Source organism: Spermophilus citellus, assembly GCF_964194105.1.
Source record: "Spermophilus citellus genome assembly, chromosome: 5".
Lineage (NCBI taxonomy): Eukaryota > Metazoa > Chordata > Mammalia > Rodentia > Sciuridae > Spermophilus > Spermophilus citellus.
Genome location: NC_138186.1, coordinates 86,426,244 through 86,452,446, shown reverse-complemented (window position 1 = coordinate 86,452,446; position 26,203 = coordinate 86,426,244). Strand labels below are relative to the sequence as shown.

Genomic DNA, 26,203 nt, shown 5'->3' with positions numbered 1-26,203 from the left:
AATTATACTGAGTCTTTGATGGTTAACAATTGGTGATAATCAGCCAAGGTCCACTCTACCTGAGATCTATGGTGCTAGATGAGAAGAAATGTATCAAAATTTGCACTTGAAAAAGTTACCAGTCAATATACAATGAAGATAACTGAGACAATCACACCAAATGTGCTCATAATTTTATGTATGCAAATGCACGCTGGAAATCATATGTGCCATTCTAATTTCTTAGAACCAAAAAAAAAAAAAAAAAAAGAATTGGAGAAACAGAAGAAAGTTTAGGTGAGTGCCATAAAATCATGATTGGACACAAGGATCTGATATTGACAAAATATTGAAGATGAAGCACAAACACCAATTAAGTCTGCAAATACCAAATACTTAATGACCATATATCAGAAAAATAAAGTTGTCAGGGAAAAAGAGAAAGTTATTTTTCACACCAGGAAGTCAACTTAAAGAACTAACTCCATCAGGGTCCAGAGGGGTAGCTCAATGGTAGTGTGCTTGTTTAGCATGTATGAATCCCTTGGTTTTATCCCCAGCATTGCCCCCAAAAGAACTAACTGCATCTTACTTCAGACAATAATAACAAACATTAAGTATCAATGCTGATTATCTGGGGATACATAAATTGCTGTGTTGAGGCAGGTTCAAATGACACATTTGTATCCCATAAGGAAGTGTTGTAATTAAATGACATCACTGTAGTTGAAAGAGAACATGGTGAATTTTATGTATAGATTATTTGCCATCCCCTGCTTCAACAGATGGATGATCTAAACAGGGTTAAGAAAAGATGGGATGCATTCCCAGCAGGTTATAAAACTGAGAATATTCGGAGGGCATCTCCAAACTTTCAGAGAAGATATTCTAAATGGCAAGCACATCCTCTCATTCACCCATGGAGGTAATAATAGAATGAACATTTGACTTGACCTTGGATGGTCTTCCATAAGCTCTTAAAACCATTTCTCTTCTAGGGAACCAAGAAAAGAAATTCTGACTTACTGGATGCAGGACTTGAAGAATTTAACCATCAAGATTTGGAAGAAAATTAAAAACTGAAAATGTACAAATTATCATTTAAGCTATCTCAAGAGAGTTGATTTGCTTTCTCAAGAAAACTGTGTCCACTCCATCAATATTCTGAAAACAGAGGCAGGTAGAGTCACTGGTCATCAGAATCCAGGCACAGAGTCAACACTGAGAACCAGCACACACTATGTTTCAAGTATAGAAGTCATGCACTTGATGACTAGCAAATCCTGAAAAGCATTTTTTATTAAAACCCAAAACACAATCAGTGAAACATATTTTGACCATCTTGGATGATAGTCAAGGTAATAGTAAACCGGGTTTACTTCTAGCTATCCTTAAAATATTACCCAAAGACCATTTGCAACTTCTTGTTTTGGGGATTGAACATTATATCAGGAAATAAGCACTTTATATGTTATAATGTACATTTAAAAGATGATCATTTGTGCAAGGAGATACAGATCTAACTGCATGAATGTATGCAGAATGTAAGTGATGAGTGTATCTATGCTCCACACAATATCTGATATACATTTGTCTTCAACACTTAGACACTAGTATTATATACACAATTGCCGCTTACACAACAGATTGTTTTATTCCCCAAAATTTCTAAATTGTTATTTTTAAAAAAGGCAAATTGAGGTTCAGATAGATCAATCATGGGAAGACCTTGTTACCACACAAAGTGATTTTAAAGGACACCATACTGGTAAGAGGTGGGAGGTGAAGTTGTTCTATCTGACCTAATTCCTGTTTTCCAACAGATGTATAATATACTTCCCCCTACACTAATTTTGGTGTGGGTTTACCTAAATATAATCCAGTTCAGTTTCAATGTTTCAAATTTATTCCTGTACATTTTTCAAAAATCCCATTATCAAATATATTTGCTGCAATTCTTAATTTTAAAAAGATGTGACAAGTACTATATTCATAGATTTATAATAAAATGAATGTTTTACTAGCTACTCCCCATGGATTTGCTTTGTGGATTTGATAAAATATTTTAAGCAAGATATTTTAAGGCTCCCAAAAGACAGTAAATACTGATAGCAACATCTAACAGTAAGCTACCAAAATAAAGGCGGTATCCTAATAATGGAGGTGATCTTGTTGGAAGTCATATTCTCCCATGAAAAAGTGATACAATCCTTTGAAAAGTTGTTCCTAGAGCTGGCAAATACACACCTCTCATCCTGATTCCCAACCTCAATCCTCCCCCAAAGTGAAGATCTATATCAACTTGCATAGGGAATATAGTTTTTAATGGAGAAATAGAATTAGGTAAATATTCATTTCATGAGGAGGATGGGTGCTCTTTTATGGTAAATGCCTTTTATTCTTTGAATTACCTATCTTATGGAAGAAGTAAGGTTCCTGATGAGAGATAAGGAGTAGGCTGTATAGACCAGCTCTATTCAAAGCCTTAGGGAGGAAGAGTCTTCTTTGGGTCTCCACAGTTTTTAATCTTCTTTGGGTCTCCTCAGTTTTTAAAACATGTATCTTCTCACAGAATATTAAGGGCCTAAAGAAAGGTAGCCAACATTTGGTTTGCTTCCAATCTGGCCAAATGGGGAGCAGTGGCTCATACACTGTACTGCCTGTTCTCTGAATGGAGATTGCAATAGGAATTCAGGACCAAAGTTCAAAAGTTTCAATCCCGTTTAGTCTCAAGCCTCTTCCTATTGCTAACTGGCATAAGACTTTGGGCCTTGATAACTGAATGAGCTTCAGGATTCCAAACTTTTTCAACTTCTCCCATCTGAGACACAGCCAACAATTCCAACATTTACCACTATTTATGACAACCTATTTAAAAAAAAAAAAAAAACAACATTCAAGAAGAAGTTGTACATAGAAAGCATTTATTTGTATTTCTGGTACATCAGTATTTTAGAAAGTGTTAAGACACATATTTTCATAAAATGAGAAAAATTAGGTAACAGTTGCAAATTGACAAATTTTCAACCATGAAAAGTGGCCAGTTAATAAGCCTATTTATAGTTTGAAAGTGAGATTCTGCATTGGTACAAATTAGGATTTAAAGGTTCTCCTTTTGAATGTGCATTACCCCTAAAAAACTTCAAGAACAACCAAACTTACTTCATTTATTAGGTTAGTAAAGGGGAAAAAGTACACCATTTGAACTGAAGTTAACTGTATTCAAAGATGTGGTTCTGATACATGAAGGCTCTATATCTCAAAATATCTCCCCTTTACCCTTCCATGAGGGTCATGAACAGAATGCTAATTTGCTGCTTGGCCACATTCTCCTGTGCTAAGAATTGGGACACCAGGTGTATCCTGATCCAAGTTTAATGACCATAGGTTCTACTCTTCAGTTACACACAATTCATCCTAAATTTAGCAAAGACACAGGAATGCTCTGTTGCTTAAAGTGTACAGTGTGCAACACCATATTACCTTTCCCTCTCTTGACCACTGCCCTTTCTCTTTCCTTATTGTTACAACTGTTCCCCCAACCCACCCAACTAGTCCTCATTCTCATTATTAAATACCCTCTGCCCTCCCCTCCCTCATTAGTGTATCTTCTGGGAGAGGTTAAAACTCTCAATACTTGTTACCACTGGTAATGATAAACAGGGAAAGATACTCTGTCACCCCTTCTGAGAATCTAGAAAGACACCCTTTGTAACTCCCCAGAAAATGCTGCTACACGTGATTGGAGCAAAGGCATTTATATCTTTTTTACTGTCTACAAGTAAATTACTTGACCTCTCTGTTACCTATTTCATATAAGGAAATAGGTCTACCACTAATGTTGTATTAATTAACTGATCCATTCAATGAATATTCTGCTGATCCAAGTACTCTTCAGGTAAAGAAACCAAAGACCTACATATTTGGATCCCCTGAGAACCATAGTAATAACCTGTGAGTGAAAATATCTTTAGAAATATTCAATTAGGGAATTAGGGGCTAGGGATGTAGCTTAGTGGTAAGTGGCTTGCCTGGCATGTGCATGGCCCTGTGTTCAATCCCCAGCAACACACACACATACAATTAATAAAGCTCTACAAATAATAAACATTCATTATTGTTCTTGCCTGGGGTTTTTTATTATCTACACTTCCACAAATATCACCTATTTTCTCCTTAAGATCTTTTCTCAGTTGCTTATAAAACAGAATATTTCAGTAGGTCACTGGAAAGAATGACCTATAAAAGTCATTATAGAAGCCAAATGAGAGTAACAATAGAATGTCTTTCATGAGGGCTGGTGTCCCTGTGTTTCTTTACTTCTTCATATAATCCTCTGAGAAAGTGCTATCTCCCCAACTCTGCAACTAAGAAAACTGTTCTCTTAACTTATGTGCACTGTAAATACCTCCTGCTCTCATCAAGGACTCTGTGGTGGTGAAATTAGGGACTACATTAGAATTGAACATAAAAACATTTTGTTTTCTCTTTTAATATTTTATTTATGCCTACCTTTGCAAAGCATACACTATGGAAGGAACTGGTATTGGCAAGCACAAAGAACTGATGAGACAAGCATTAAGAGAAGATTAGTTATTTATATACAGTTAATTGGTTTAAACTTTTAATTTTAAATTTCAATTTAAATGACTGATTAAAATGAGTTAATTGGCTTTTGATTCCTAAAGTTTTCACACAGCATTTATAAGTTTGAATGTGAGTTTGATAAAGCAGCTGTATCAACATCTTTTAGAACATTATATCTCTGTTTCCCCTCAAAGGTTGTCAGGGTTCTAAGTTTCTCCAGCAAAAGGTCTTCAGTAAATATGCACATCTGCTGTATGTAGGTTACACTACTATCTGAATCCGGGCAGTTCTGATAGGCACATTAACTCAGGAGACTATTTTAAATAGATAAATTCTAGGACAGCTGGGTGACATAATTAGAAACAAAGTGACTTAAAACTAATTCTAATTTTATTAATTCTTAGTCAAAAAACCAAGAAGACTTGTAATAATGCTTTTTTGCTGTGATATATTTCTTTCAAATTCTTCAAAACATTTCTTTCATTATAATAATTTTGAACTTTTTAATTAATTTTCCATCCAGTGCCTATTCATATATCTAAGAGATACATAAAACTACTTCTGAAAACCATACAGAAGAGACAAGTCATCAAAAATCAATTTGGTTACTAAATTTTTTTCAAGGACTTTAATCATTAGTAATAATTAGGAAATAAAGCTAATCATTCACTATCCTACACAAACAAAAACACCAATTAAAGGCGAGAGATGGAAAAGAGAGAACAGGTCGTTTATTCAGTAACTACACCTTTTGTCACCAATCATAGGAACCAAATGATCCAAGGGTGGGTAAGTGTAAGCAGTACAGCCTCCAAAAGATAATCACATTCACATTCTCAACTAATTAATAGCACAGACAGGGCCATTCCATTTCCTTAACACAAGACAATCATTTGCACAGCATCATAATAAATAAATATTTCTGTACTAAGACATTACGAGAGAAGCAATTCTGAAAACAGTGTCTGTGGCTCCCAAACATTAACCCAATCAGCTGGGAAATATTTTCCTAACCAAGGTATTCTTTCTAAGGAAAAAAAAAATCACTGAAATTTCATTTCAAAGGTTAGCATGTTTAAAACTCAGGGGGGAAAAAAGGTACAGAGAATAATTTTACTTTCCAACTTTATTCTAAAACACAAACAAGACTTCTTAGGATTATGTCAACATAACTCCTTGATATATTTTTATCTCTAAATTCCTAATGTGAAAGTCATAAATATTAGGCTTGAAATTGCCAACATCTGATCAAGGCTGACAGCACACAAAGAAAACTCTTTTAAATTATCTGTTATATGAAACAAGCAATTACTAAGTACAAGGGCTTTTGAATTACAAAGCTTATAAAACAACTCTACAATTACCAAAATCACAAAGGACAAAAAAGAATTTAGGAATGTTTTTTAAAAAAGATTTTGAAGCAGAACATCAGCTTAAATCATACGAAACAACTTGGACAAGATTCTGATACAAAAATCACAATAGAGATGAACTTGAAAGATTTTAATTTAGTCCAGTTAAGCCAAAGGGCCATCTAAACCCTGTTTCCCTTTCTTAAAAGAGTTAGCTCAAAACTTTTCGACAGTTAAGCAATCTGAATTTCCTTTATTTGTCCATGAAACATCAAAAGAATATTCTGACATAAAATTTGATTGAAAAAAAAAAGAAAGAAAGAAAACTAATCTGTGCTGGATATCATTGGTTCCTCCTTTATCCCAGAACAATTAAATAAATTGAAGCTCCTTCCAAAATTCTAGGACTTAGGAAGAACTACTTCACCCAAACTAAGATACACTGCAAAGGAGAGGGAGAAAAAGTCAGAATTTCCATCTTTAATGAAAGTTTCCATGAATTTCTAAAAAAGCAGAGAAAATACATAGCTTTTCAGACCACAAACATCAGTGTCTTGATAATTTTAAGTGCCTTAATTCTTGTAAATTTAAGGTTTCATTATTCCAGTTAGAACATACAATGTCATCCATAAATAGCAAGTATTTTGAAAGTTTTAAAAATTTCTCTTTTCCTTGAGAACAATCATCATGGACTTTAGGAAGTCTGTTGGCAAAGAATGAGAAATGTCAGAATCAGTCCAAGTGTAACAAGCATGAGAATAATGAGAAGTTTAAGAGTTACTGCCGTATACTCAAAAACAATTTTTAGGTCCCAAATTCACTACCATAACCTTAATTAACTTTAAATTAATGAAAAGCCATGATTATAAAATCTGCTCATTGTGCATAAGTAATTCTAACATGAGCAAGGAAGGGTTAATCTCTTGGTCACACTCCCTACCCAGTACCAGGGATCTCAGCTATAATGTTAGCCTGCAACATCTACTTTAACAGATTCTGCAGCATGGCTGTTGCATATGTGGGTCGAGCTTGTCTGCTCTCAATTGCATTCTGAAGGTACTGGATGCCTCCACAGCGTTCCCAAATCTCTTCAAACTGTCTTGGCAAAATCTCAGCACCGCGCTTCCGTGTCAGGCCAGTCTCTTCAAGATTCAGCTCACACATCTCCATGTCATCCTTACCTGCATAAGGAGACATCAGAAAATTATCATCTCTTTTCAGAACCACTTTTTATGAGCTCTATTCCTTAAATACTATCAATTCTCATAGATTGGAGAGCTTTCTAAGACTTTCTTTTCTTAAGATGAAAATCTGCTTAATAAATTTACCAGAAACAACTTAAATTTGTTCCCCACTAAGGAACCCTTCTAAATTTATAAACATTACCATTGATCAAACAAGTCATCAAGGTTAATAAAAATGCTACATGTCCTCAAGCTATTACAAAAGCAATGGGTTTAATTAAACATCAGTGAAGTTTCTTAGGATACCGACAAGTTTCAATGTGCTCTACTAGGATATAATTAATCTAAGCAATTTTACATTATAAATCAGTTAATCCTCAATTAACTGGAAATGTAACTTAGCCTCCAAACTCCACCACTCAACCCTCAAATTAAATGAATTATTGCATTATATATTAGAATGTTTCACTTAAGGGGGTCATAATCCTTTTTGTTTTATACATTTTTTATTTCCACGTGAATCATACATACCAGCCACAAGAAGGATGGGTGGTTTATCGGGATGGAGTTCCATTTGCCTGGCAATCCAGGGTCCATCAAAATGAGCATACCACCAGCCTTTTTTTTTACTCTGAGGGTCTTTGTACTGGTCAGCAGGGCGGATGAATGGAATGCGGAAGAAACGCTGCTGCCGGTTCATTTCCATCTCCTGCTGCCTGGCAGGAAGCTGAGTTGCTGGGTTCTGCTGAGCTATTACACACAATAAGAAAAGTCAGAACAGCTCAAGAGAAAAGAAACAGATTTCAATACTACAATGCACAAGAATTTTTACCAAAAAGTTGGGGGGACTCATAATAGCAAACTTAAAGTGTAAATATTAATCACCAATAAATGAATTCAATTCAGAATGTAAGTTCTTTGTTATCTTTCCCTAAAGATGTTCCTTGGCAACGCATGCATGGGTGCATGCACAATCACCACCACCATCACCACCATCACCACCAAAACTCTACCAGATTCTCACAAATGACTGTCAGCAGTAACCTGAAATAAACTCATGTGGCAGAAGAAAAATATTATTTACTAGATTTCAAAAGCTCTCCAATTAATTCTGCAAAGTAATTTCTGTTGAACTATTTATAGGAAAACAAACAGTAATGTAAAAAAACTTGAAAAGATTTGTTGATTTAATCACTATTTTACAAAATGTGGAAGCCATATAAAATCTTTTTTTAATGGATTTGGGGATTTCAAACAGCCAAGATAACACAAATATTAAAAATATTTCAGCAAATTCTTAACAAAACCACCCAAAAGACCTACAGAGTAAGCATGAATATTTACTTACTTTGAAATCACTTTTCTCTTGGAAATCCACTGAAATAAATGGAAAGGCTATATTCCTTGCTTCTCCTCACCAATAGAAAATAAAAATCTTTGCTTTTCTGCTAGTACTAAGCAATGCACTCATATTAATCTTTCTTCCCTTACTCAATTTTCATTACAGAACAATTAGGTTTTTATTTTATCTGCAAATACAAACATTTCCCTGGGGCAATGACTTTACATCTTTAATAGCATAATTTTGGTAAGCCTGTTTAATATGCTTTATACTCACAACTTTAAAAGTAGACCAACCATTTACTGCAGTTCCAAGAATATCAGTATGAAAATCAAAGTATGTCAATGAAAAATTGTATAAGATATATATGTTATAAAAATCAAGGACAGCCACGTGGCTTTTGTAAGAACTTTCAAATACTGAAAGGATGAAAATACTCTCACATCTACTTTCTACACCAAGAAACAGCAAACGGGTTATAGCAGTTGAATTTCTTTGCAAACCAGGGAAAGAAAAAAGCAGTTAGCAAAGCTATATATACCTATGAAAGAATGAGAAGCCAGTTGGGTTAGTGACTTTAAAAACTTCGCAACACCTTTAGCATTATTAACAGAGATGTGCTTATTTAATCTCTTGTTCCTGTTCCCAAAAAGCTACTTGTAGCACAGTGATTATATTTGTGCTCAGTACTAACACCCTAAAAAGGATCAAAAAACAAAACCCCTTCCTTCCATCTTAAGTAGTAAACTAAAATTTAATGTCCAGTTGATTGGAAATACACTCTGAAACTGACAGTCATCCATTAATTAACCTATTTTTTTCTTTTAAAACAAGTCTCCTGTAACTCAACACATTGAATACAATTGAAAAACCAAACAAAGTCTCTCATAGCCATTTCTACTAATGAGAGAACTGAAAATTTGTTGAGGAAGCTAGAAACTAGTATCTATCTGGAAAAGTTAAAAAAAATAGATATTAAATAGCCTGAAACTAATCTAAATTACTTTCTTCCTCATCAGAGTGCATTATCTTAAAAAATGTGAAATGTTTCAAATATAGCCCTATAAATTATTAGAAACACTTAAAAAATCAGGCTCAACTAGTTAATAAAATAAATTTGACATTATATCCAAATCATTATTGCTCACTTGATTCTGGAAGAAATCTAGTTTATACTAAGGACACCCAAAGCTTCTAAATTATAGAAGAAGGTGCATCAAAGGAAGTTATAAAAGTAACAAAATAATATTCTCTCCCTATTAGGAGGAATCATCATTAAACTTTTGCAAATTCCCATGCAAAATTCAAATCTCTCTGGCTAGAAGTTCAGATATCATCACAGAGTTTGAAAATACAGTGTTTGAAACCAGCACCTAAGTTAGTCCTTGTTCTAAAAGATCAGCTGCTAAGTTGAAATAGTTTTGCTACAATAAGAATTGTGTATATTCAATTAAAATGTTATTTTTAAAATGGAAGTAATTTGAAAAAAACAAGAGAATGATTTAATTAGATTTGTTTTGCATACGTATTTTGGAATAACCCAAACAAAAGCATCATCTCAAGTTAAAATATATCTTAATAAGGATAAACTAACTTTATTATACTACAATTCCACTTAAAATTGTAGCAAAACAATGTTTAACAGAAGTTAGTACTTTGTAAAGTATTTCAACCCATCTTCCAGTTAGCTCATGAGTTACCACCCATTGACTTACGTGAATTGTTCAAAAATGATGCAAAATCTGTGAATAAATATTTTATGTTGAAGAAAAGATAAAAATGCCAAAACCATTAAATGAGCATTTCTAATTTGTAAATCCATCCCATCAATTGAGGTGGTGACTAACAAGTAAATAAGCCAAAACCTACAAGCAGACACTACTTTCTGATCTTTAAAAAAAAAAAAAAAAAAAAAAAGCTATTTTTTTAGGAAATTCTTTTAATTTCGGGACACAGTAATATCAAACAAAAAACCTAACACAATGACTTAATAGGCACAGTACTTTTATCACATATTCAGTATGTTTTAATTTCTTAAAATTTTCTAAATTTTAATCTCATGCCATTTTTGTTTTAAGAATTATAGGATAAAATTATTTACAAAATCATTGTTTTAAGCAATTAATTATTATAAATATTTACTGGGGGCAATTTGTCACTTCTCTTAAAAATTACTTCTGAAAATCTTTTTGTTCAGTAAATGAGATGAGAGTGTGTTCATTAAGCACAGCACAAGAAAAGGGTTTGAAAGTTTCTCACTCATTATTATAGGCATTGGCCAAGAAATGTCAATGTTTATTTTTGGAGTCAATAATATCAAGTTATATATTTGTTAATCAAAATGTCATTTTATTTTCTTAAATGAATGAATTCTAATCCTTCTAAATATGAGACTGTGTAGCGATTCCTTTTAAAGAGTGTCTAGCTGTCTGTCCCCTTAGGAAACCATCTAAGTGTAGAATTTTCTCAACTGAACTGTTAATAAACATCTTGATCTCCTTCACCTTTCCCTTTAGCTATACTCCTGTGTCAGACTAAATTTTATAAGAGAAAAGCAAGATAGGTTCAGAGCAGAACTAAAAATGGCTGATATTCAAATAATCTGAAGGCTAAATACATATAAATTATGTTCATATAAAATCTCTAAGTTAACTCGTAAACCCAGATGGCATTATTAGGAAATTTTCCTAATTTACTCTTTTGTTGTCTCCAATAAACAAGTAACAGAAACAGTACTTAAACCTACAAGGTGAATTATATATTACTTGTACCTTTGGGGGCAAAGCTAGATTAAATAAAGCATCAAAGTTTGCTTTAAAAATATATGAAATATTTGTACATTCATTTAAAGTCTGTGCACCGAATATTATAATATTAGTTTCTTTTTGCTTTGAGTATAATCACTGAGATATATAAATTTTGAAATACAACATAATGAAAATCTTTCAGGCTAAAGGTAATACTTAGACCATTTATAGCAAAAAAGAACAGCTCATTGCTATTGTGCCAGAAATTTGGTATATAGGCAATGAACAGGTAATGAAATCATTCTGTCATCTTCAATACACAGAGAAAATGTTTAATGGAGCTTCCACCTGCCATTTTTTAGTTATATGTAAGGTCTCAATGTCTCTTCACAGTGTTATATTCTGCCTGGTAACACCCTTTCAGCTTTCAATGGCATTAATATCTTCCTTACTAATAACAATGTTGCCCTCAATCTATTCCTTGCAACAATTTAGAAATGCTAAAATTTCACCATTTAACTGACTTTATTCAATCATTGCTTTTATTTACTTGGAAGGTAAATAAAATACATCCAAGAAAAGCCAAATACATCCAAGAGCTCATTTTCTAAGGAAACTTGGGTCATAATTACTAACTCTACTATCAAGTGTCAAGAAAACATCCCTTTTTGAAAAAAGATATTAAGCCTGCTATCATCTTGACATTAACTGGAACTAAGCTAATAAACCATGACAGTATAAAAGCAGCAAGTTGAATAAATGAAATTCCAATAATTGCTTTAAAGACAGAAATTACAACACACATATCACAGGTATTCGGAAAATTAATGTTAAAGCTTGTGTTGCTTTTACTAGGGTAATCTGATCATTTTCTAATTTCAAATATATACTTGGCCTTTTACATAATAAGATCCCAGTCAAAAAAATCAATTCATGGTGCAGGCACAACACTAACTAGTCTGAACCAAAGTAACATTTCTCACTCACATTTTACAAAATTATAAAAAAGATTTGCAGTGACCTTTTTTAAACAAAGGAATTACAATGTTAATGAAGAACATATGTACAAATTCCTTTCCTTTTCTGGGCTATAATCCTATTCTGAGAGGAACCAGAAGATACTAAGGCCTACATATTAAAAACATAACAATATTTGGGTATTTCAGGGAAATACTCCAAGAAACTGAGCTACATTAAATTTAAAAATAATAAAATTTGTAGAAAACAAAAACATTCATTTTTCACATGTCAAACTCATTTAACATGGAAAGTAAAAAATCACAGTAATCTTTACATTTTCACACATGAAAGAGTACATAACTTAATGTATGTGAATATTTATGTGTAGAAAACTATGTATTTACAATAGTACTGAACAATGTCTGCAGTACAGACAAGAAAATTCTAACCTCTAGAATTTATTTTAACAAATAAACTCAATAAATTTTAACAAAAATAGCTTTAAATAAAAATAAAGCTACAAAGGACAGGCCACCGTGGCTGTTATCAGGTTCAAAGGATTACTGTCCAGAGAAAGACAAAATTTACATTGGATATTTTTACCTGAAAGTCAAACATAGTTAAATATATTTATATACATATGCTTTGGAACAGTCAAAAATACAGATTTATTTTTACCATAATCAGTAACAGACTTTGGAGCACGTTGCTCTGTTTCAGTATTTCTCTTCTTGTTCTTAGATTTCCACGCATGATACACTTTTAGTCTCCTATGAAATTCTTCTCTGCAAGCTGCCAGGAGCTCAATATCTATTGATTTATATAGAGTCAAAAAAATTAAAAAGTTAACATCCTAATTTATTCACCTAACAAAATTGTGCTGTGGCATAAAAAGATGTACATACATCTATCTATCTACCATATCCATGCGCATGCACACACACACACACACACACACACACACACACACATACACACATAAGGCTTTTGCTTTTAATTTAATAGTACAAAACCAAAAGTAAGTTACTCATAAAGATGAGCAGTTTATAATATTATCTTTTACATTAACAGAGCATTTTCTCAAGCATTATTACTATCTTATATCAGTTGTTCTACATAAGAATGTTGAACTAAACAGGTATTCTATATTTGAAGAAACTAAACCAGAAAGGTTAACAATAAAAAGTCATGCTCAAAAATAATCCAGATTTAGATGCAACACATTTTTTATATTCACAATTATTCAGATCTATTCAGTGAAAAGGAAAAGAACACACTGAGAAATTCTGTCCAATCATGATGTTTTCATTCCTAGACAGAGAATCCTGAATTCAAACACTGTGATTTAAACAAGAACATAACTACGTGGGGTCCTCTGAATATTGTTTTTTACACAATTTTTCTGTTAGGAGAAAAATAGATTTAAAAATAAATAACTACATTGCTATTTGTCACTCTGTATTCATGTCTAAAAGATTGAGACATGCAGGTATTTAACTATTACAAATAACATTAGAAGAGCCAGTCATTAATGTAGCCCAAACCATAACATGTATTTGCTCCTCCTCTCTGGCCTGGGTAAGACACAGGCAAAATGCACTTGATTTATCAAGTATTTCTTTTGGTTTTCTGAATAAATTAGGTCTTATTTCAAGGGAACAAAGAGTAACAGACCAGTTTAAGTTAATTTACATAATATATATATATATATATAATATTATATATATATGCCATCCCACTCTATATCTGATGTATATGTAAACAGCTAATGTTAAAAAAATACATACATACACACACACACACACACACACACACACACACATATATATAAATTTCTCAAAATCAAAAAAAGAAATCTTTAACAGACTTAAAAGAATATTGCCAATATAGATATTTATTTTATTACCTATCAGTATGGACCCGTCACATTTTTCATCCTCTGCATACACTTACCACAAGAAGTATTAATGGTATCACGTAGTTCTGCATATTTCCATTTACTAAGATCATGTTTCTTGGTACCAGCAGCTGCCTTGGTGGCTTGTACAGCAGGACCTCTGTAATGATTATATATTTTTGTGTATTTAAACTTGAAACATTGACTAAAGAGCCAAGAAAGTATTCATAAGTTTGAGAACTGGAAACTACTAGAAAAACATAATAATTTTTGTGTCTCTGATAGATGAGATATAAATGGTGTAATGGTGGGCTTGGGGTCTATCTCAGGTAGACCCCAATGTGTGAGCCCCTGGATTACACCCTCAATGCCTGGGAGGAAAAAAAGGTATACTAAAAGATGGTCAAGTAAATTATAATTCTCCAGCATGACACTTGATAACCACCTTATATTTTTACATCAGGACTTTTGATCTCATTATTCTAGTTACAGGGACTTCCCCAGAATTCAGTTTAAAAATTCGTATGGATCTATAAACAGCTAATGTTAAAAAAATACATTTATATGTATTTCTCAAACACAAAAAAAGAAATTCTCAGCAGATTTAAAAGATCATTAGTACACATTAATGGCTTTTCTATGAGCCATTGGGCTGCTCATTTCCATCACCTGCAGGGGCTGCTGAACGTTACAGATGGCCACACCTACTGACTCAGAATCTCCCTGGGCATAAGGACGTTTATGGGGTCCAGAGGTAAGTAACCAAACTGCAACAAAGTCATAAAAGATAGGCTAAAAGAACTGCTAGAGTCTAGAAACACTAAAAGTTCCATAAGAGAATAAACCATATCCTCATACTTAGTGAGTCATAAGAGGTTTTAGGTCAAGAGGTAGATAACTGATTTCAAAGGACAGGAGTGTTGTATCCTGCACCTTTTAGGAAAAACATTTGAATGAGAAAAAGGAAAGAAAACACTCTAAGATACTCGATAAAATGGGGGTAAATTCAACTTTTTCATAATAATGCTACTCAGAGTGAAGATTTGGTTTTTGTGTACATAGTTTGCGATCATTAATCAGAAAATATGTGAATAATTTCTGTAATAATGAACATTACTTTTCAGCAAAAGATTACACTTCGCACATGGCAGACACTCAGAATCAAGCTGCTCAATGTAACAAAAGAGGAGTTGAATCAGACTTTAAGACATGAAAAGAAGGTAGCACAAATATTAATATAACTAAATATTAAAGAACTAAAATGCCATTTCTCAGATTAATGCAAGAAAATTCTATATCATCTAGTACTCGGCAAATATTTCCTTTTAAAGAGGGATAATCAATGTATATTATGAAAAATAAGTTTATGTTATCACCATTTTACATTTTCAAAAATAATAATCCTAGCAAATAGTCAAGATACAGACAATTAACAAATGTTACTGAAAAATGCTATTTGAAAGTATATTATGTTCTTCTTGAAGTAAAGGAAATTGTTTATTCAATACTATGCTTAAAATGAAATAAACAAGGTATCTTTGAGCCTTTATGGCCTATATGTATTTTCAGTTCAGAGAACAAAATATAGCATGTTTCAAATTGTTTGACATGGTGATTGTCTTCTATATAAGACTGGACATAAAAAAATGTGTGGCCATTTAATCCTGCCTGTATTTTTATGGTAAAAGCTGTTTTAGGTTTACTGCAGAATCTGTATTTTTCAAAAACTGTATGACTGGCAATATTCCATGTAGCTTTTTATTCTTAATTGCTTTTCTCAAAAAGAGCCAGCTGTGTGTCAGCAAGGTCTCTCTATTACCCTTGACAATAAATTATACTTAAACTTTATTCATATATTCTTTTCTACATGCCTAAACTACCACTCAATAAACTGCCCCTGCCCCCAAAAAAAGTTCTTTTTTTTTTTGGTCTATTCTTCTAGAAGTCTTTTCTAGAAGAGTAAGCTGAAAATTATTATGGGTTTTGTTGTTGCTGCCTTCTTTTGAAAGAGAAAGTTAATTTATATAGTATAGTTTTATAGATTGTCAGAATACACATAAGACATCAGAATATACATAAGGGCATTTCGATACTTTTTAAAATATCACTGAATTCAAATTATTATTGCATAAAATATGATTTTAAAAATACTAGCTTTTCATTCATATTATTTCAAACAAAAATACACCTGCTTAAAAAAACTGGTATTAGAAGAAATCTATGAATGCAATTCATTTAAGTTCTTCCCCTCCTCTCATCTGTGGAGTTAAAATATTAAAATAAAGGTGTAATTGACTATTAGACTTGTTATAAAGATAATCACGTAAACAACACAAATAGTAGCAAAACTGGGTTGATTTTTAATAGTTAGCACTTTTAATTAATTTTGTAACTTCAAAATTGACAATTAAAATGTTATTGATTCACATCCACTTATAAAGGTGATGGACCAGATCCTGTCAGGAAGCTCTTTTCTTTGGGGAGTCTATTTATACAGTAGCTTTAAAAACCACTGGTGGAGCAGAGTCCCTCAGGAGCCACACTCTTCCTCCATTTCCCCTTCAACTAGGTGTAGTTGATTCCCAAATTAAGAGAAGCACACTCCTCAGGAGGAGTTAAAAACTACCTTTTTTTTCTTTTGGATGATGGGAAGGAGTCCCTTACTGAGACGGAATTGGTGGGGGCAGGTGATAGGCAGAATGGCAAGAAATTTTCACTTTCAGAATGCCAATTTATCCTCACTGAGAAACATGAATTGATAGATATTGTTTTTTATCTTTTTCTGTGTTGGGATGGGATAGGGTGAAAGTGACATGTCTTGTACAGAAAATTTAGATGGAAAAAGAGTGGGCCATTCATATAACAGGTTCTAGTCCAAATAATCAAAAGCAATTTTAAATATGATTTTGAGGTGAACATATTTCCCCAAATACCCTGAACTAACCTACTCAAAAATTCTGACATTTCTTTGGCCATTTGTTCCCTATAAGAAAAATGATAATATGACATAGTTATATATAAGACGCATTACATAAGTTACTTAAAAGATCTGAACATATCATTAAAAGTTTATATTTTCATTATGATTATCCATATATTAGTCATTTATAGTTATTTTACTTGGTAAAAGTCTAGGATACACTTTCAAATAATCTATTAAACATGGCAAAATTTTTGTTTAAATCCTGTTAAAGTCATTTTTTGGTAGAAAATTATTGATAAAATATCTTTAAGCCCATGTTTCTGTATTTCTTATATATATAACATAAATAGCATGTTCTAAATGTATATGGGAAATTTGGCAGGATATGAATTCTATTTTAGTATTTTTGTACCAGTCTTGCTTAGTAAATATTAATTAGACAAAGCATCACAGTGGTAAACCAAGATAATATATTTTACAGTGTCCGGGTTTAAATACAAATCTGATGTAGTCAAAGCTCTAAAACTCCAAATCAAAGCATTAAAAAAAAAAAAAGAAAGAAAGAAAATCTTACAAACACTTGCTAAATGGAAGATCTGAAGCATTCTGGCCTTCCAAGGATAAATATTTCCCAAAGCAAAAACTTATTCTTCTTTATTACCCTGGAGACTAACTTTTCTTAATATTTGCTTAATACTGTGAAATGAAACAGAAGTTTCATTGTGCTCATCAACACTTTAACTTCATAATTTTATTTTCCTACTCTTGCTCTTCTACCCTCATAATCATATTCCCATTCATTCTATTAATCCGACTTTGTAACCTCAAAACCCTACAGATTAGTAAAAATTGTGAGAAAAGAAGCTGAATATATTTGCTACAGGGCAGTTTCCAAGATGCCTGCTAAGAGCTGGGATTAAAAGAGCAGTCTGTATTTCTCTTCTCTTATAATGAACATTGGCTACAATCAGGTACTGGTGGAGGTCTATCTGAGCAAGCAGAGCCAGAGAAAAAGAAATCTTTCAAAACTGATGAGGAAGGACAATAATATATAACACACAAATATAGTCCAATAAAAATCATCTTTTGAGCAATACATTTAATTCATCTACGTAGTTTCTCAATCTAAACAGTTTCTCAGAATTTTCTAGCCAACAAATTCAGTATGATTTTGCTAAGTATTATTAATTCTACTATCATCCCACCTCAATGTTTCCTTTTTTACCAAATCTTTGTTCTAAATCTTACTCCACTGTTTCCCACAGAGGTTTCAAGGGAGTCAAATGCCTTTTCAAAGCTCTTTAAAACTTGATCTGTAGATTGTACAGAAATTTCTCTGTATACTTTACCACTACAAAGTAGGCAATCTCTACTGAATTATTATTCTTCCTGGCCTCACATTCAGCTACACCTGACCTATACCAAACTCACTACACCAAATTCATTTGACAGAAATGATCCTTGTACGTAAGTGCTATTTTTTACTCCAATTTTGCTAAACTATATGCAAATGCTCATAATTTCATCTTAGACATTGGTTGCAAGGCTTATACAACTCAAGCTCAATGGTAACAAAGTGGTTGTCCTAATGAAGGGTGGGCCAACAATGCCTATCAGAGATAATTTTTGAAATTTCTGGGGGCACTGAAGTAACAACAATGATGTGGGTGTGCATTCCTGGCATGTACTGTAATATGGAATCAGGAATTTTAAATATCCTGCACAGGAAGAACTGTCCCATGACACGTGTAACTTTGACAAGTCTGCCAGACACATAAGGGTGAAATACATACATACAAATACATATTTCACTTGTGAACAAAGCTTCACACATAAACAATATGTTTTTTGCATGGTTTTAAAACAGAATTTTTCTAGGGACACAAATATTGTGTAATTGAGAGGAAATTGTATATAGTTCTGTTCAGAACTTTAAAAAGGACTGTTCACAATTTCATGGCATTTGAGTTTCTTACACAACATTCCTATATCAATCTGCGTTGGCATTCAATGGCATTCATAGAGATTCTATGTATAAGTAAAAATATCTGATTACTTGATTATGTCTTCTGTTGAAATTATGCACAAGTAGTTTCATATTAAAATAAATTAATGTTTTATTATAAATGACTATCTTTTTCTTTTTCCTTTATATGTATTTTTTGGAAATATTTATAGGTTACATAATCTATAAAATATTTGCTATTCATACTTATGTCTGACAGAGCTGGGAATCATCAAAATAAAGGTTACATATGGAATCCTGAAAGCTGTTAAAATTCAGATTTTATTTATATCCCAAGTGTTTCTAGTATTCACTCTCTATGGGGAGATTTACATTACAAAAGATATTACATATGTAACTTCAGACTATGACCTATTTCAGATATTATTAGAATTAATTATATTCTTAAACTTGAATATTTTACTTATTTATTTCTCCATACCTGCTGCTATAAGGGGTAAGGGAAAGTTAAAAATATGTAAAATAAACTATCAACATTTAAGCAAAGACAACACACACAAAAAAAGAAATCAAATCAAAAACTACTGAAATTGAGCATCAAACATTTTCCTCAGGAAAGGAAAAAAAATGAAACAATATTATCTCACTCTCTTTTACTAAAATGAAATAAACTACTCCCTGGAGGAAACCGACTCCCCACAAAATATCCATACTCTATTAAAAAAAAAAGTAAAGAAAAATGACATACGGTGTCATTTTAGGTCTTGTTCCATCATTTCTGTGAAAAGAATATATTTTAGTTAATATCATAACCAACTCTGAATTGTAAAACTACATTGGGTCAATTTGTGTTTCAATTATTTTATTCATGGGATTAAAAAATTCAATCATCTTTCATCTGTAAGAGATGACTCAGAATTTTCATATATTTTTTAAATCTTCATTAAAGTAATTATGAAAGAATAAATGAAAAGCATTCAATGAAAATTAAAGAGCAAATTCATCTAGATTGGAAAATTTGTACATTGTGAGATTCATTCTTAACAGAAACTGGATATTACTTTACAATTTCAGGTAATTTGAAATTGTTACTTTGCATCAAGGTTCATGTATGTAGTTGATTTAGATTATATTTTAAAACATGTGGAAAATGATTGTTACTTAGAAGTTACTCCAGAGGAATCTAAGCTGGAAAAGCAACTTTATATTGTTTATTGTAGCAAAATCCATCTGCATATATTTACACATCACAGAGCCCATGGAAATTTTCATGCTGTTTCTTACAAATTAATTTATTTGGAGAAGTCTCATTCATAAATTTGATATAGAAAGAATTCAACACTAATAAAGGTAAAATAAACATTCAAAAACATTAAATTATAGTCCATGGAATAAAACTATCAAAAATAGAATATTAATGTAAAAACATTATCCATAATGAAGTGCTGATGTTTGTAGTATGGAGTATAAAATAATCACAACAAGGGAAGGAGCTCAGACAACATGAGGGTCATAGAAGAAGGCTGCAGAGGAGGAGGCATCTAGGGCTATACCACAAAAGAACCAATTCACTCTTCTGCCTTTAAAGTCTTAATGGCATGCATACCTCATTATTCAATAATGGTCCCATAGACTAGATAATTATGTTTAATTTACACTGCAGGTAACTTGTCATTTACATGATTTTACCATGAAAATCCTAAATGTCTACTCTTTCTAGAGTGGACTCACCCTGAAAGAAGTGTACCTTCCTGAAAAGAGGAAAGCAATCTACATACAAGGCAGTGACTTGCACACAGCCTGTGTAATGACAGTGGATATAGCTTACTCTTTCAAATGCATAAACATAAAGCTTGACAATGAATACCAATAATTATTCTATTAGTGAGTCACTAAGAAATGAACTTCACCTACAATAAACCCTGCTCTGTCCACTGTTGTGCTGCAGCATAGACATTAGAGATAGCAGCTGTCAGAGCAGGGCTTACTCGAAGTCTGGCCTGGCTGCTAGGCAATTCTCTAGTCATCCCAACAGACACAGGTGAAAAGAACAGGAGAGCAGCTGAGCCAAGTCTGCATATACAAAAGGCAAAGATGAGCCAAAATATTTTAATTATAATGACCTCAAACCCAAAAGCTTAATAATAACACCTTTTGTTTATAATAGGTCTAGAAAGTTCATTTACCCTAATATACTTTCATATATAATTCAGACTTGAGAGCTTCTCAAAATAATCATTTACTAGAAAAAGGCAACTTAACAAACCCTTTTCTTCCCCATCTGTGTTTTTAGCTAATTCAAATTGCAATTTCCTTATGATTCATCTTGCAATTTGAACCCAGGTCTTTTCATTTCACTAAGAAATAGCTCCATCTAGTGGTTGTAATTTAACTATAGTTTTATTACAGTTAACTGTATTTTGTTACATGTTTGCCTCTCAGTATATATACACACATATATTCATAAAGTATATATGTCAACATATGGAGGAGTCCTACAAGCTAGTTTTGTTTTTTTCTTACAAATAAATTATCAAAACAATTACTGTTTCTTTCTTATAAGTTTTAAATGAAAAATATTAAAACCTCCCTGAAACTTCTTGTGAAGTATTAATAATTTCCATATTCTTCCACACTCCTTTATGATATTTAGAGATATCATTCAGAAATCAGAGGAGCCCAAATATTTCAATACGATTTACCTCCTTTATTGGGAAGGAACTCCTTTTATTCTGAGACACTGGAGGGTAAATCTCCTTCTTTCAGAAATATGGTTTAAAAAAAATTGGGCTTTAGGAAAATAAAAAAATCCTAAACAAAAAACTGCATACAGTACAGTTAATAATTTCTCTCAGTGCTTGACAAGAACTTGGAAATTATATGTCTACCTAATATGTAATACTCTTAAAGACAACTTCAGAATAAAAGTTGAGATGTTTTCTTAACAGAGTACTCACTAACTGAAATTTTATTTTTCAACAGTTCAACAATTTAATGGCAAATCAATTGTTTCATTCATTTGGGTATAAAAGCAGATATAACTTAAATGATTTTACTTCAAACATAACAGGATCTAAGGGATATGATTTTCTCCTGTTCTCTTTTACATGTAACTGAAAAGCAGAAAGATAAAAAAAGAAATGGAGAAGGTGCAACCCTCCCACACAAGGGCCCCAGTACCTCCGGAGTGCCTGGTCACCCTGGGCCTCATCACTGATGAGCTCAGATTCACTCTGGGCGATCCGCAGGGCCAGCTCCCTGTCTCTGCGCTCCTGCTCCAGAACTGCTTGCTGCTGGGACTCCTCTTCCCTCTGTCGGGCCAGCTGCTCCTCCACCTCAGCCTACCAAGCAAGACAGCCATTTCACCAAGAGTTCTTCACATGTTACTTGATCACTCTTCATTATTACTTAAAATAAAAGGAAGACCTAATGGTTCCTTAGTTCTAAATGCTTTCTTATTAAGAACTAAGGATTACATTTATTATATGTTATATGTGTGTGTATGTATGTGTGTGTGTGTATGTGTGTAAAATAATCGTACACATAGGGGCTGGGGTTGTGATTCAGTGGTAGAGAGCTTGCCTAGCATGTATGAGGTACTGGGTTCGATTCTCAGCAGCACATATAAAAATAAGTGAATAAAATAAAGGTATATATCAACATCTAAAAAATATATTTTTAAAAATTATACATATATAATTATATATTACTATGTATACTATACATATTTAATATATATTTATATATTACATATTAATATAATATAATTTATATAATATATATATTAATGGATATATATTATTTAACGTCAGATAATGAAGACAAAATATATCATCTTGAAAAGAGTCTAGGAGGATCCAACATGGCCGCCGGCGAGAAAGCAGCGATTCCAATGTCTCCACATTAACGGGATCAGAAAGACCCTTTGGAACAGCGGCAGTCTACCAACTGAGGAACTTCTAGCAAAATTCCTTGAAGAGGGGACCTGCCGGGAATTGGTAGGTTTATTAGAAGTATCAATTTGTCCCAGACAAGTGGATCTTGGCTGGCCACGCGGGCACAGAGGTCCAGCCCCGCAGCCACCAGCCGCTTCAGAAAGTGGCCGGAGGCCCCGAGCTGCGCGGCCCGCCCGAACCCGCAGACGGCGCCCGCCACCTCACCGTCCTGAGAGGCCCCGCTCTCGCTCAGCGAACAGCCACTCCACCCGCCCGGATCTTAGCCACGTGGCCGCAGCTGCCCGGCTCTACCAGCAGCCCAGCGCAGCGAGAAGTGTCCACGCCTGGCACAGCAGATAGCCCCGCCCACCCGGCGAACGGCTCCCCCCCCCCAGACAGCATGAAGGGAATCTAACCAACCCTTTACAAAATAGCGAACTGGGAACTAAAACCAGAGATTGTGTCAGACCAGAGACAAGCCAGTTCCACCCCTCCCTTCGGACACTCCAGCAAGGAGCCAGGGGCCCGCCATAGCAGAGAGGGGAAGTCACCAAAGTTCGGCCAAAGAGACTCCTTCCCAGCGGAATCTACTTTAGCAGGTGTGTGACTCCCACCCACATCAGATACAAACAACCAGGAAACTTCAAAATCTCTCCGTGGGCGTGACCCTAAGGGCCAAAGGACTCTCGACCCCCAACTCCCCCTACTGCCAGTGATGAGGGCGTGACTGTAGGGGCAGAGGGAAGCAGAGAAGACTCCCCACCCCCAAATCCCCCAACCGCGAACTGAGAGGGTGTGATGGTAGGGGCGGAGGGAAACAGAGGACACTCCAGACCCCCAACTCCTCCTACCGCCAGCAGAGTGGTTGTGACTGTAGGGGCTGAGGGAAGTAGAGGGGATCCTAGACCCCCAACTCCTATTACCACCAGCAGCGACACCAATGGTCTTAGCTGCCAGATTCCGAAGGTGTGCCCACCAAAGGGGTACGGAAAAATCAAACAATTGACTCCCAGACTACAGCTCCACAGCACTGGGGCTTAGATGAATGACAACGAGAGTGCTCAGTAGTTAGGGAAATAGAGCACTCGGTGGGGCTGAAAGTGTAACCAAATCCTTGGTGAACTGCCTCGGGTGAGCAGGACCTGGCTGGCTGGCAGGAGGAAGGGGAGGAGGGGCCGTAGAAGTGAAACGGCTCTGGACCAACAGGATTGAGAGACTCCCAGGAACCGCCTTACAGGGATTGCTGTTGACACATTGAGGGCAAAACTCAGCCCGGAGGGCACAGCTTTGCCTACGGGAAGAGAAGAAAATGGATCTCTAAGACCTAATTTTATTTCCTATTTCATTTTAACTTTTTCTCTCCCTTTGCCCTCTCTCTCTCCCCTTCCAAGTTTTACGGCTCTTTCCATTCTCCTCTATGCTATCTATCTCCCTCTCCTTCTTTCTTTTCAAGAGCACTCACCTTCCCCTTCCCCCCAACTTTCATCCCAAGCATTACGTCCTCCATTTCGCGTAACTGTCTAAATACAAATAGGTGTGCGCCCTTCCCCCGCGCCTGCAAGGTAGCCGGACCTGCAACCCACCAGCAGGTCAGGCCCAGCAACCTGGGAGTGGCAGAGCCGCCCCACGCACCTGCAAGGTAGGCGCACCTGCTACCAACCAGCAGAACAGGCCCAGCGGCCTGCCGATGTGGTAGGCACAGCGCCCCAATTGGAGGAGGAGCAGAGCCCCTGCCCGCGCCTGCGCAGGAGACTTTGCAACTATACAAGAGTAATACAAATATATAGGGGGAAAATTCAACAACACAACAGTCTCAGTAAGCAGAAAGAAACGTGAACAGTATGAAGAGACAAGGAAAGAAAGGACCACAAGCAATGCAGGTCAACTCAATGTTAGAAGAGGTAATTTCTGCAGCAGATGGAATGTCAGATAAAGAATTCAGGAGATACATGCTTCAGATGATCTGGAGTCTCAAGGAAGACATTAGACAGCAAAATCAGACAATGAAAGATCTCTTCAACAATGAAATACACAAACAAATCCAGGAAGCAAAAGATCAACTATACAGGGAGATAGAAGTTATAAAAAACAAACAGAAATCCTAGAAAGGCAGGAAGCAATAAACCAACTTAAAAACTCAATTGACAATACTACCAACAGAGTAGAACACTTAGAAGATAGAACATCAGACAATGAAGACAAAGTATTTCAACTTGAAAAGAACATAGACAGCTCAGCAAGACAGATAAGAAACCATGAGCAGAACATCCAAGACATATGGGATAACATAAAGAGACCAAACTTAAGAGTCATTGGGATACAGGAAGGCATGGAGGTCCATACCAAAGGAATAAACAATCTATTCAATGAAATAATACGAGAAAACTTCCCAGACTTGAAGAATGAGACAGAATCCCAAATCCTAGAAGCCTACAGGACGCCGAATGTGCAAAATCATAAGAGATCCACACCTAGACACATTATAATGAAGATGCCCAACATACAGAATAAGGAGAGAATTTTAAAAGCTACAAGAGAAAGGAAACAGATTACATTTAGGGGTAAACCAATCAGGATAACAGCTGATCTCTCAACACAGACTTTGAAAGCTAGAAGATCCTGGAATAACATATTTCAAACGCTGAAATAAAATGGGTTCCAACCAAGAATCGTGTATCCAGCAAAATTGAGCTTCAAGATGGAAGATGAAATTAAAACCTTCCACGATAAACAAAAGTTAAAAGAATTTGCAGCTAGAAAACCATCTCTCCAAAAAATCCTCAGCAAAACATTACAAGAAGAGGAAATGGAAAATAACAATGAAAACCAACAGTGGGAGGTAGGACAGTAAAGGGGGGGAAAATAATCAAAGAGGAAAACAAACCATATTCAGAAACATAAATAAACAAATATGGCTGGAAGGATAACCCATATCTCAATAATAACCCTAAATGTTAATGGCTTAAACTCACCAATTAAGAGACACAGGCTAGTAGAATGGATCACAAAACATGACCCAACAATATGCTGCCTACAGGAGACGCATTTGATAGAAAAAGACATACATAGACTGAAGGTGAAAGGTTGGGAAAAATCATATCACTCATATGGACTTCGGAAACAAGCAGGAGTGTCCATACTCATATCAAATAAAATAGATTTCAAGCCAAAGTTGATCAAAAGGGATAAAGAGGGACACCACATACTGCTCAAGGGAACCATACACCAACAAGACATAACAATCATAAATATATATGCCCCAAACAATGGTGCAGCTATGTTCATCAAACAAACTCTTCTCAAGTTCAAGAGTCTAATAGACCACCATACA

General features: G+C 34.4%; 2 protein-coding genes across 8 annotated transcripts in view; one reads left to right on the top strand and one right to left on the bottom strand.

Moving 5' to 3' along the window:
* Window positions 1-1,055, top strand: part of IMPG1 (interphotoreceptor matrix proteoglycan 1) — a gene marked incomplete at both ends in the record, with an annotated part of 151,270 nt that extends 150,215 nt beyond the window's left edge. Inside the window, one exon of the mRNA XM_081294998.1 lies at window positions 978-1,055. Within this exon, the coding sequence (XP_081151124.1) occupies window positions 978-1,055 (78 nt within the window). The remainder of the gene's footprint in view (window positions 1-977) is intronic.
* A 1,859-nt stretch (window positions 1,056-2,914) lies between these two features.
* Window positions 2,915-26,203, bottom strand: part of MYO6 (myosin VI) — a 156,508-nt gene continuing 133,219 nt past the window's right edge. For 4 of the 7 annotated variants that reach the window (XM_081294322.1, XM_081294323.1, XM_081294321.1 and 1 more), the window contains 8 exons: window positions 22,118-22,278; window positions 19,686-19,715; window positions 16,993-17,031; window positions 14,105-14,208; window positions 12,830-12,961; window positions 10,160-10,186; window positions 7,634-7,852; window positions 2,915-7,099 (listed from right to left, as the gene is read on the bottom strand). In XM_081294322.1, the coding sequence (XP_081150448.1) occupies window positions 6,900-7,099; window positions 7,634-7,852; window positions 10,160-10,186; window positions 12,830-12,961; window positions 14,105-14,208; window positions 16,993-17,031; window positions 19,686-19,715; window positions 22,118-22,278 (912 nt within the window). In that variant the 3' untranslated portion in view covers window positions 2,915-6,899. The remainder of the gene's footprint in view (window positions 7,100-7,633; window positions 7,853-10,159; window positions 10,187-12,829; window positions 12,962-14,104; window positions 14,209-16,992; window positions 17,032-19,685; window positions 19,716-22,117; window positions 22,279-26,203) is intronic. The other 3 variants (XM_081294324.1, XM_081294325.1, XM_081294326.1) reach the window with 3 other exon arrangements.